Raw genomic sequence first — 13178 nt, 5'->3', positions numbered from 1 at the left:
AAATGAACCAATTCTGGAATTACTCGAAGGTTAGCATAAATCCGTTAAAATGTGGATGGGGCCTTCAAAACTGAACAGCGATTTCCAGAAGATTCAATCAGTACTATACACCGTGACAGGTGTTATTCTTATCTCCAAAATGAATGACTTCACATGTTGATGTTCATATTATTCACTTCTGTATATCCTTAATCTACGTCACATTGCTCTTATCGTCTTAACAATTCATTATCAATTCTAGCTTAGTACAACCCACAAACTTGACTGTGGTCCCCTTTATTACCAACCCCATTTCAATTTTGCCAACATTTGCAACATTCAATTTTACCCAATCTTCATCCAGCGTCCTAACCCCTGACCAATGTGCCATTCTTGCAAAAAGGTCATCTCCAACATTGATTTACAATGCTAGTTAATGTCTTTTGAAATCCATAGATAGGGCATCTATTAATTCTACTATTAAAGTGTTCTACTGAGTTAGGTGGATATGACCCATCTTTTCTAAACCTATCTTGTTGTCTTGAGCACTCTCCTAATCAGCTTACATTTTTCAAATGTTCACTTATTCCAAACATGACAGCTATTTCCCATCATTGTTATAGTTAATTGATTTGTCATTTCCTCCATATTTTCAACAGATGTCACATTTTATAACTTTTAGTTCCCTGAAGCTTTCACTAATCTAGTAAGCACCAGAGGATTATAATTAACTTTTCCAATTTTCCTTCCTATTTTTTGGAAAAATAAATCTGCCCTTGGATCCAGTTTGGTTTTAATCTCATTATTTCATTCTGTCCAGTTGTCCTCTAGGTTTTGGCTCTGGGCTAACTCTTGCGCTCTCTGTTTTTCTGGGATCATGAACTCTTTCTCATACATGAGAATTGAGTAGTTTGTCTACACCCTCATCTTGTACTATTGACGAGTGTAATTTTTTTTAACATACCTGCTTCCATGCTTCTTTCTCTTCCTTGAGGTACTTAATCATATCACTAACAAGTTTTTCTCTTGAGCTACTAAACAATACCACTAACAAATCCCCTGTAAAAATATCCCTGCTTTGCTTAGTATTTTGTTAGACCCTTTCTTCATTCTGTTACTTTTCCAGTTCTCACTCTTACCCAACATTTTCACCCAAACTTGTGATGTACTGATTAGCCACTTGCAGATGACAGTTGCCTAACCTCCTAACCATCTTGACTGATCTTTAATCATCCACCAAAAGATTACACTGTTAGTTGGCAGAGTAATCCACAAATAACTTCTTCCATACATTGTCTTTTGAACCCAAGATCTCCACATCATCTGAAGAATCCTTTCACTACAATATCAGGACACTGAACTCTTAGCACTGTTTACAATAATTGCTACGGCTGAAGTGATCCCAGACTCACATTCCAAAGATTGCACCACCCAAGTGAGCTGCGTGGTCGAAAAACCTCCATCCCAGAATCAGGCCAGTTGTATCCATGGCTATAATTGCTTTCAGAGCCTGCAACAGACAAAACCAAATGTAAACTCTACTGCAAATAGCCATCCTAGCTGTTCATGGTTATATTTAGGAAACAACAAAATAGATCCTGACTTTCTTAAACAGTAAGAACCAGGTCAATAGGTCTCAAAATGTCTAAGCATTAACAGAAGAGGCATCTACCATTTTAGTGCATGCTAGATTTAGGGTGGGACATTGAGGTGTCACTGGCGGAGCTTAAGGACTACATAAAAGTAATGGGCGGCCCGGTGGCACAGTGGTTAGCACTGCTACCTCACAGCGCCAGAGACCTGGGTTCAATTCCCGCCTCAGGCGACTGACTGTGTGGAGTTTGCACGTTCTCCCCGCGTCAGCGTGGGTTTCCTCCGGGTGCTCCGGTTTCCTCCCACAGTCCAAAGATGTGCACGCTAAATTGCCCGTAGTGTTAGGTAAGGGGAAAATGCAGGGGTATGGGTGGGTTGCGCTTCAGCGGGGCGGTGTGGACTTGTTGGGCCGAAGGGCCTGTTTCCACACTGTAAGTAATCTAATCTAATGAAGTATATAATCATGTGTGCGTGAACACTTGTGAGGTACTATGCTGCTCGGTACAGGAAATCTTAGCTGTTCTACTTTGCATGTCTCGTGATGGTTCCACAAGACTCATTATACATGTCCATTCTTTTCACAGGAAGATGATGTTGAAATATACACACAAAGCATAGACTTAAATAAGTATGGTACTGTGCAGATACATTGTATAAATAATTATATGGTATTATAGCTATTCCTATCTAGTGTAGTGTAGCTGTCTCTTTGAAGTACTAAGTGAGAAAGGACAAGATCAAGAACCGGGAAGAGAGTTTGTGGGGATGGGTGGGGGGGAGGTGTTTGGTGGGGGTGGGGGTTCGTTTGGGTTTGGTGTGGGGAAAAACAGCAGGGGAGTAGGGGAGTGCAGGAGAAGGGAGCAAGAGGGAGAGTAGGGTTTGTCGCCTCCTAGTCTTCGGGGGCCCTCTTCCCTCCTCACACTGGGGGATTACTCCCATCCAACATATCCTCTCCCCACCACTGAACCACTTTTCAAAGCTGCGCGCACTTTGCTGTGCATGTGTAATTTACACGTAAATTCAATGTGGTAATGTATTATATTTGGAAACAGGCGTGCGTGTGCGTGTGCGTGTGCATGTGCGTGCTCCTGAATGAGCGCACACGCATAGTTGCCTGCAAAGCTTAATTCAAGGAAATTCTTGGCATGTCCTCAGGATTGAACTACAGAATGGCCGTTGCCTATTTTGTTAAGCTGAAACAAGCACAATATGCGTACATTTCTTTTGTCTGCAAAAAAAAGGGCTCTACATATTAATACATCGCTCCCAGCATGCACAAGTGTGTCACACTGAGAGCCTGAGTAACAATTTTAAATTGATTATACAGTAATTAAAAAGTATTCCTCTTTCCATTGATATTTCTTGCCAATGTCCTGATGAAGAAAAGCTTCAACAAAATGCGCCTTCTTGCAGCAATATTCTCTTCTTCTGACAGGATGTGAACAATATTGAGATAGATAAAACCCACTTTTCTAGGCATTAGCTAAACTACACCATATCCAGAAGGTGCATTGGAAACTTACGCTGCTGGCTGTGAAGGTGAACATGGGCAGCAGGATGATGGCCAGTTTTGCTTCAGGCATTTTGGAGCAGACCGCAGCAAGGACAGTCATTATTGCACCAGACTAGTGTGAAGAAAAGACAAAACAGTAGGTGAGAAGAAAAAAAAAGTGGATCCACATTTGCAAACTTATCTGTAGGCAATGTGATGAAAATGACTACTTGTGAATGCCTTACGGGACCAGGGAAATACATACTGGGATCATGCCCACAGCCTTGAACACAAATGCTGGGAACGTTGCTTCAGAATGTCACACGGAACTCTGTGTTTAAACTTCAATCCCTCTAACTGATTCAAAAAGCAATGAAAGGGTGATGGGACACTGGGACACTCAAGCAACAATGATCATACAGCCATCCATTCTACTTCAAGGAAAAGGGAAAAGTAACTGGAGCATTAAACTGTTGAAAGTTCAGAAAGATCCGAACACTGAATGCACAGTTTATGGTTTAAAGAAGCAACGCTGTGCCAACTAGGTTGGGAAACATGACTGAAGTAACAAAGTTAATAAGAAGGTGGTGAGTCAGGAGTATTGGATTTGATACAAGATAGAAGAACAAGCACTAGAAACAGATAGGAGATTAAATAAAAGGATTAGTTCACAAAGAGTTGGCAGCAGGGGAGCTTCAGAACAGCTCTCAGAGAAAGACTACAGGATAACTAGCTGAGATTTCATTAGGATCTTACTGGACATGTATCTTGCAATTAGACATATTATTGATTATTACTGTCAGAATAAAAGGAAAGTAGACTAGATGGGTCTACTTTTTAGCAGGCTTGAGGTTTGCAATATTTCACAAGAATATCTTTTCAATCTAGCTGTTTTCGACAGAACATTGCAACACATTGTAGCTCCCAGGACTTTCCACCATATTCCATCAACAATACATTTTAATAATAATTTAAGATCTTTCAAGGTAACAGGACACTTACAGCTCCAAGTGATGCTCCTAAGCGACCAGTTGCAGTTTTGTACACATAACTGGCAAACGTGGAGATAACACCTGGAACATAACAAGAGATAAAATGCAATAATCATTAGCAGCTATTTACACAGACTGTCAGTTAAACAATAGGGGAAAATGCAGGAATAATTTGGTCAAAGAAAAATATCAGCGCATAGATTTCCACTTGCAACATTTAAGTGTCATGAATCATCTCACATAAATATAAATCTCTACTCCTCTGCTGACATGACAAATAAATAATATGGACTGGCCACAATTCCATTGCTGCGCTGCTCAATCTTAAACAGGGTATAAATGGCAATTCTACAATTAATCTTAGTATCCTTGAGAAAGGAAGTGATAGTGGAACCCCAAACTTACCACATATAACAATGGTGGAGTTGAGGGAACTGGCACAGTATACATTCCCAAAAACTCCATTACTAACTCGTATACTCTGTCTCCTCATAGAGAGCTCTCTGGTCACTGCCTTACATGTACTGTCTACAGACAATTCTGCAGCCAAGTCACAATCAATGTAAAAGACTTGATTCGTCTGTCACTGGGAATCAGTGCATTTGCAATGCTTATCCTCAGCGAACGAAAGTGTTCATTCTTGTGATCAGTCTTTCTGAATCTGTAAGTTAACAATTCTCTGTTGGCCTCATGGAAGATTTCAGACCTCATCCTTACCCTAGCTGATTCCCTGATGTGCCAGATACTGCATTATTCTGCTATACTGTGGTAGTTGACATCAAGTCTTATAGTTGTCCGACATGTAAAACCTGGGACACCAAATAAGGTTTCTGATTAAGATTAGATTCTCTACAGTGTGGAAACAGGCCCTTTGGTCCAACAAGTCCACCGACCCTCCGAAGAGTAACCCACCCAGACTCATTTCCCTCTGACTAATGCACCTAACACTATGGACAATTTAGCATGGCCAATTCACCTGACCTGCACATTTTTGTACTGTGGGAGGAAACCGGAGCACCCGGAGGAAACCCACGCAGACACGGGGAAAATGTGCAAACTCCACACAGACAGTCACCCGAGGCTGGATTCGAACCTGGGACCCTGGCGCTGTGAGGCAGCAGTGCTGCCCAAATTGGCACCTTTTCCATTTTCCCCAGGCTGTATACTTTAAGTTTTATACCTGCATCATAATACTTCAAGTTGTAATCTAGCTATTCCCCATTCTAAGTCCAACTTCTCTTCTTGAAAACATGGTTGCAAATCCAAATATTTTAAATTTTTATGTTCTGTTCAGAATCTGCCACAGTGCCCTTCAAAACAACATACTATCATGGTTTCTTTGAAAAATCTATTTTGGGTGATGTAACTTCTTCTCAAATGTTTCTACCAGTTGTCCAGCTGTTGGCAGATGCCTCCTAATTATTTCCCCTAGCCCATTAACTCAGGATTTCCTTTGGGCATTGTATTTTCTCTTCCATCTAACCCACCTCTAATGTCAAATGCATTCCCAGTCCCTTTTAATCTATTAATACTCGAGTACTCAAATGTCTTGAGCAACCTCAAATATCTCAAAACAACATTGCTTATAAGCATTTCAGGTTTTATCACATGCGCTGAACACAATTTATTCTCACTATTCCTTAAAGCAATTCGATAAACTTTCTCCAATAATTGAATCTTGCTGTCAACTTTAGACAAGCAGCGCACGTTCCGAATGGAATATCAAAAAAAATCAACTCTTCTTTCACGCCCGTCCCTACCCTTTTCTGTGTCAATTCTCTCATTAGTCTGACGTTTCCTGCTTGCTTTTCCAGTTTCTAAATGCACCAGTGTATATAATTTCCTCCTCCCTACATTTTTCTGAAACAAAGGTTCATTGTCCCAATGCCTAACCTATTCAATCCTCACCCAGGGCTCCAATATGCATGTCTTTCTTACACAAACTTACAGGAAAACATTTTATCTTAAAGTTTACTAAGGTCTACCTCTGATCAGAAGTTGTAGTAGCGAAGTAGTTACCTGCTGATAGGTAGACAGCCATGAACTGCTCTTGCCCGAGAAGTTGGACTATACTGGAGGAGAAACTCCATAGCACGTACATGTTTGCTGCCATGTGAAAGAATGAATAGTGGCTGAAGGTCGACAGTACCATGGGTAAGCACAACGCCGCTTAAACAAGAAGAAAAACAATATGAATGGTCGGCACTATTCATTCACCACTAACTGAGAAAGCAGGGTCATATATATCTCCAACGTCAGGGTACACTTACATGTCCAATGTAACTTCAGCAACACAGTGCAGTTTTACTGTAAATTCAATAATAAGACTCACGTACACTATAACCACAGCATAAAGGTACTCAAGGTATTAGACTGACTGATACATAGAAAAGCTAATGGTCTCAGTACGAGTGCTCCAGTAGCAGACAAAGAATCTCAAATGAGATATTTTCTTCAACAGATGTGTTTAAAGGCACTTTACTACTTTTCGATCCAAATGCTTCAAGTTTTACATAAACTGAAACAACAGGGTTCAGGCCACTGTCGCAGTCCTAAGCAGATTTGGAAGTCTGCAACAAATGAGTACCTCTCATACAGTCCCAAATCAGTTCTCATTCCCAGTAAATCAAACCAGAATGCCCCAATGTGAGTCTACACTCACCAGTAATTCAGTCAAAACTGCTTCAGATTTATTTCATATAGAATCCACACAGGCAACAGTATTACAGTTGTTTCAGTTAGAGTTGGATTAATTCATCTGTCCCTCCTTCATTATCAAACTTTTGGCACTGTGTAATTAGAGAACATACAAAAGAACCAGAATGTGTCTCTTTCACGAGTGTCAAAATCATGTAAAGAATCCCATAGGGAAGCTTGGACAGGAAACTGAAAATGGTTGTAAAATCTTGATGGGCACAATCCTGAATATTTGTCACACTTACTGGAAGCAGGATTAGAGGTGAAATATTTCACCATGGTCCGTTGCATTGATGGAACTCGCCACAAACAGAACACTAGGGCATTGGCTGCTATAATGCCTGCGAAAGAACAGAACAATCAGACTGTGAAGCAACTTAATTGTTGAGTACATTAAACCAGTAAATGGCATCTAAGGGTACCTATGTCATTATACAGGGGTATGGTTCAGGTGTTAATAATTTTCACAGCACATGAGCCAGCTCCTACAAACCAGGAATGTTTTGAGAGTTTAAGCCAGTGTCCAAAAACTTTCACAACTTTCAATCAGAAGAGTGAATCAGGGCAGACGCATTCCAAAATATAAACCCAAGATTCTGAAACAACAGATCTGTTCATATCAGAAAGAAGAAATTAGGATTTTTCTCTGGATTGGTCAGTGTTTTTGCTGTTACTCAGGGAAAGCAAACATTAGACGGGGATTACTTTAGGATCTATGCCTGCTTGTACAGCCTGACCAAACTCCAGACAATACTTCTGACAGACATAAGGAAGAGCCCTTCCTGATGAAGGGCTTTTGCCCAAAAAGTCAATTTTCCTGCTTCCTGATGAAGGGCTTTTGCTCAAAACATTGATTTTCCTTCTCCTCAGATGCTGCCTGACCTGCTGTGCTTTTCCAGTGCCACTCTAATCTTGACTCTAGTCTCCAGCATCTGCAGTACCCACTTTTGCCATTATGGAGGTGACTGTATAGCTACAAAGTAATAATGGCTCAGTGGCACTGTATACAGTACTAACTATCAATACTACTTATAAACTACAGGCCACTATATTCACACCTAAAATACCAGACAGCTCCTCTTTCTAGAAGATATGTTACATTTTAAAACTTGGAAACACGCTGCAGTCGTTGGTTTGAGGGGGTGGTGGTGGTGGTGTGGGGAGAGAGAAGGTGGTTTTGTTGAAGATTAAAAGTCAAATCCACAACAGTGAGCTTAACTGATGCCGTAAAGTCCAACAACTGTTGGCAACGCTGAGGTTAAGGTAATAACAGGCTGAGGTGCAGCACTGAGTTTAAACAGTGCTGGAATGATAAAATTACAGACTTGATGTGGAGGTGTCAGTGTGGACTCAGCTGAACAAAATTAAAAATCACACAACACCAAGTTATAGTACTTCCAAATAAACCTGTTGGACTATAACCTGGTGTTGTGTGATTGTTAAAAATTACAGGCTAACAACAAAGAATGGGAGGAACTGCAGAATGATCAATGGACAGACTCACTGCAGGGAGTGCAATCAACACAGAGGTTGTTAACAGATAAATTTGCAAGTGAATTCAACTGATACAGGCCTTATTAATGAATGGGGCCACAATTATAAGTATGTTTGAATGGGGCCACAATTATAAGTATGTTTGAATTCTTCTCGGTATTCACAAAGGTTTTACACCCAGGATATTACCTCATCTATTCACAAATGATCTCTTCTGTAGGATAACAGAGAGCAGCTAGTGAACAGCAGCTCAGTCAAGGGGGAATACCTTCAGGAGTGTACTGCAGAATTTAGGGAAATGAAGGAAAATGATCAAGATCCAGGAGTAGATTAAAAAAGAATGGGCCAACTTTTTATAGTTACAGCCTGCATCCAAATTAAGACTATAAGACCACAAGAAACAGGAACAGTAGAAGGCCGTTTGGCCCATCAAGTTTGCTCCACTATTCATGGTTTTATACTTCTCATGCCTACTTTCCTGACTTTTCCCCACAACCCATAAAAGTCTGCAATCTTAGCTAGCATGAAAAATGTCAAACTAAACAAAAAAAATTAAGAAATTTAATTTCAAAAGTTTCTGCAAGTTTAATGTGCAGAAGACTGAACTGGCTTAGACCTAACCATCCATACAGGGAATCCTACACTTACATCCCTCGATATGTTACAAGTTCTCTGGACTCTCCCAATGCCTCATCCACAGGAAGCTGAACACATTGTGATGTTAACTGCACCAACAATGCACTAATTCAAAGATGTGCAAGTTAGGTGAATTGGTCATGAGAAATGCAGGGTTACAGGGATAGGGTTGGGGAGTGGGTCTAGGTGGGATGCTCTTCGGTGGGTGAGTGTGGTCTCAGTGGGCTGAATGGTCTGCTTCCACACTTTAGGGATTCTATGAGGTAAATAGATGGGCTGAAGAAGGCTTGGCCCTGAAGTGGTAACAAATGGTAGTCTCTAATCAGGGAGGCCACTAAACGAGGTCTCTTACCTAGGAAGAGATTTGGGAAGAGGACAAAAAGCAGCCCATTACTGGAACAAAACAGAAACAGAGTTGCAGCATCTGGAGGCAGATCTGCAGCAGGTCCACGTTGGTTAGAAGAGTCAAGGCAGAGAGGTAAACAATGGGGAGGCATGGCGCAAGGTCTGAGAGGAGTAGGAAAGTAACAATCTGACAGCTCAGGAATTGTGGATGCTCAGTATGAGTAGCAAGTGGAACCAGCATTGGTCTCCTGCAGTCTGCGTGTGGAAGGTTGATCAGAAGCTGAACAAAATCAATGCTAAGATAATGTAGCTGGAGAGAAGCTGTTGCAATAGGTTCACCAACCAGACGACACAAATTCACGACAATTGCTTAGAGAATCAAAGGTATATGAGAAATATAGAAAATAGGAGTAGGCCATTCAGCCCTTTAACACTGTTCTGCCACTCATTCCGATCATAGCTAATCTGCCAACTCAGAGTCATATAACATAGAAACAGAGCCTTCAATCCAACCCATTCACACCGATCAAGTTTCCAATCTAAACTAGTCCCACTTGCCTGTGTTTTGCCCACATCCCTCTATTCACATACCTGTCCAAATGTCTTCCAAGTGTTATAACTGTACCTAAATCTACCACTTCCTCTGGCAGTTCATTCCACAAAATGTATGTGAAAATGTTGCCCCTCAGGTCCTTTTTAAGTCTTTCTCCTCTCACCTTAAAGTTATGCCCTCTAGTTTTGAACACCCCCACCCTAGGGAAATAGCCTTTGCTATTCATCTTATCTATGGCTGTCAAGCGCTTATACATCTCTATAAGATCACCTCTCAACTTTATATGCTCCAGTGAAAAATATTCCAGCTTATCCTTATCACTCTAACCCTCCAGTCCTGGCAACATTTTGGTAAATATCTTTTGAACCCTGTCCAATTTAATAATATCCTTCCTTTTGCAGAGCAACCAGAACTGCACACAGCACTTCAAAAGTGACATCACCAATATTCTGCACAACCTCAACATGACATCCCAACTGCTATACACAATGGTCTGAGCAATCAAGGTAAGCATTTGAGGTATTTTAGGTGTTGCAGATGATTTCCTCGAATCCCAGGAGCAGCAATTACTGTTCCGTATGCTGTTGCATTGTTTTGGAATTTTGGGGGATGGAAATGATCAAAACAACATCACTTCAAAAAGGAGGAAGAGAAACAAAGGCAGTGACCACACGGTCAGAGAAAGAAGCCCACACTGCTGTCCGACACAGCAGTGAATCTGCATAATTACTGCCTTTGCTGTTTGAGTTCAAGTACCTCTGGACATCGGAATGTGTCTAGGAAAAAATTAACAAACAGCAAAATTCACAGCTGACCTTGGAGGACCCTGTGTGGGAGAGCTCACAGCATAAGAGCAGATAAGTGCATAGTGTTTAAGTGTAATCTTGCTGTAAATCTACAATAGTGAGAGAATGGGCTCTTTCTTGATTATATGTTTTATTGAGATCTATCTCTTGATTAAATGTTGAAAATATAAACCATAAGTATTAAGTTAGCCTCGAGCAGTTTTTTGTTAGAGCAATAAGTTAGTGCTTTTTTCTGGGTCTGTGGATTGTTAAGGAGCAAAGATGGCCTTTGGTAGTGATGTGCTCTTCCTGTCAGATATGGGAGTTTAGGGAGAGTTTCCATGTTACTGGTGATTATGTCTGGAGGAAGTGTCTTTGGTTGCAAATCCTATCAGGTCAAATGGATCGATTGAAGTGGCACCCTCTGTGTGAAAAAATTGCCCCATAGGTCACTTTTATATCTTTCCCCTCTCACCCTAAATCTATGCCCTCTTGCTCTGGACTCCCCGACCCCAGGGAAAAGACTTTGCCTATTTACCCTATCCATGCCCCTCATAATTTTAGAGGCAAAAAAGAATTAACAGGAGCTACAGGTGTGATGGATGGCAGTTATAGGGAGGGAGAAAGCTGCAGATGTGGTCAGATAGATAGGTTAACTCCAGGGAAGCAGATAATGTAGGAGTCTCCTGTGGCTATCTCCATCTTAAACAAACAGACCGTTCTAGGAAATGTAGGGGGGGTGAAGGACACAGGGGAATGTAGCATGAACAGCCAGGTTTCTGGTAGCGAGAATGGCTCTAATGTAATGAGGGGTACGTCAGGTTCCAAACAATCGATTGTGATAGGGGACCCTATGGTCAGAGGTACAGACCATAGGGTCCCCTATCACAATTCACAGCCGACAGTGAAACATCAGTATGATATATTGCCTCCCTGGTGCCAGGATCAAGGATATCTCAGAGAGGATGCAGAACGTTCTCAAAGGGGAAAGGGACCAGCAAGAGGTCATTGTACACATTGGAACCTGTGAGATAGGAAGGGAAAAAGACGAGATTCTGAAGGAAGAATATGGAGAGTTAGGCAGGAATTTAAAAAGGAGGTCCTCAAGGGTAGTAATATCTGGATTACTCCCGGTGCTGCGAGCTAGTGAGGGTAGGAATAGGAGGACAGAGCAGATGAATGCATGGCAGAGGAGCTGGTGCAGGGAAGAAGGGTTCACACTTTTGGATCATTGAAATCTTTTCTGGGGTAGAAATGACCTAAGAAGGAGGAATTGCATCTGAATTGAAAGGGGAATAATATACTGGCAGGGACAATTTGCTAGAGCTGCTTGGGGGTATTTAAAATAGTAAGGCGGGGGATGGGACCCAGAGAGATAGTGAGGAAAGATTTCATTTTGAGACTGGTACATTGAGAACAAAGGCAAGTCAAACAGTCAGGGCAGGCAGGAACAAAGCAGAGAACAAGGCAGGACTGATAAATTAAACACCATTTATTTCAATGCAAGAGGCCTAACAGGGAAGGTAGACGAACTCAGGGCATGGTTAGGAATATGGGACCTGGATATCATAGCAATTACAGAGACCTGATTCAGGGGATGGACAGGACTGACAGCTTAATGTTCCAGGGTACAAATGCTATAGGAAGGACAGAAAGGGAGGCAAGAAAGGAAGGAAATTGGTGTTTTTGATAATGGATATTGCTGTACTACTGCTGTACTTAGGGAGGCATATTCCTGGGAATATATCCAGGGAAGTTATTTGGGTAGAACTGAGAAATAAGAAAGGAATAATCACCAAATTGGGATTGTATTATAGACCCTCCAAGAGTCAGAGGGAAATTGAGAAACAAATTTGTAATGAGATCTCAGTTATCTGCAAGAACAATAAGGTGATTATGGTAGGGGATTTTAACTTTCCAAACATAAACAGGGACTGTCAAAGGTTTGGATGGAGAGGAATTTGTTAAGTGTGAACAAGAACATTTTCTAATTCAGTATGTGGCTGTACCTACTAGAGAAGGTGCAAAGCTTGACCCACTCTTGGGAAATAAGGCAGGGCAGGTGACTGAGGTGTCAGTGGGCAAGTACTTTGGGGCCAGCGACCATAATTCTATTAGTTTTAAAACAATGATCGGATCTAAAAGTTGAAATTCTAAATTGGAGGAAGGCCAATTTTGACAGTATTAGGCAAGAACTTTTAAAAGTTGACTGGGGGGAAATGTTCGCAGGTAAAGGGACAGCTGGAAAATGGGAAGCCCTCAAAAATGAGATAATGAGAGTCCAGAGACAGTATATTCCTGTTAAGTGTGAAAGGAAAGGCTGGTAAGTGTAGGGAATGCTGGGTGACTAGAGAAATTGAAGTTTTGTTTAAGAAGACAAAGAAAGCATATGACAGATATAGACAGCAGAGATCGAGTGAATCCTTAAAAGAGTATAAATGTAGTAGGAAATCAGGAAGGCAAAAAGGAGACATGAGATAGCTTCGGCAAATAGGGTTAAGGAGGATCCAAAGGGATTCTATAAATACAATAACACGGTAACTAGGGAAAGAATAGGGCCCCTCAAAGATCAGCAAGCCAGCCGAATTGTGGAACCGCAGGATATGAGGGAG

The 13178-nt window shown here is 41.3% G+C and overlaps 2 protein-coding genes across 5 annotated transcripts in view; one reads left to right on the top strand and one right to left on the bottom strand.

The window, feature by feature from the left end:
• Positions 1 to 13178, bottom strand: part of LOC122555753 (presenilin-associated rhomboid-like protein, mitochondrial) — a 46336-nt gene that overhangs the window by 4112 nt on the left and 29046 nt on the right. For all 4 annotated transcript variants that reach the window (XM_087993799.1, XM_043701839.2, XM_043701840.2 and 1 more), the window contains exons 5-9: positions 6999 to 7094; positions 6076 to 6225; positions 4067 to 4137; positions 3096 to 3197; positions 1392 to 1489 (exon numbers count right to left, since the gene is read on the bottom strand). In XM_087993799.1, coding sequence (XP_087849925.1) covers positions 1392 to 1489; positions 3096 to 3197; positions 4067 to 4137; positions 6076 to 6225; positions 6999 to 7094 — 517 coding nt within the window. The remainder of the gene's footprint in view (positions 1 to 1391; positions 1490 to 3095; positions 3198 to 4066; positions 4138 to 6075; positions 6226 to 6998; positions 7095 to 13178) is intronic.
• Positions 1 to 13178, top strand: part of LOC148148354 (uncharacterized) — a 58432-nt gene that overhangs the window by 38699 nt on the left and 6555 nt on the right. Inside the window, exon 5 of the mRNA XM_087993801.1 lies at positions 10183 to 10287. Coding sequence (XP_087849927.1) covers positions 10183 to 10278 — 96 coding nt within the window. The 3' untranslated portion in view covers positions 10279 to 10287. The remainder of the gene's footprint in view (positions 1 to 10182; positions 10288 to 13178) is intronic.

This window comes from Chiloscyllium plagiosum, unplaced genomic scaffold, assembly GCF_037043375.1.
Source record: "Chiloscyllium plagiosum isolate Xiang-an unplaced genomic scaffold, Cpla_swu_hap1 HiC_scaffold_13, whole genome shotgun sequence".
Classification (NCBI taxonomy): Eukaryota; Metazoa; Chordata; class Chondrichthyes; order Orectolobiformes; family Hemiscylliidae; genus Chiloscyllium; species Chiloscyllium plagiosum.
Note: the sequence above shows the minus strand (reverse complement) of the source record. Positions and strands in the feature narration are given on the sequence as shown.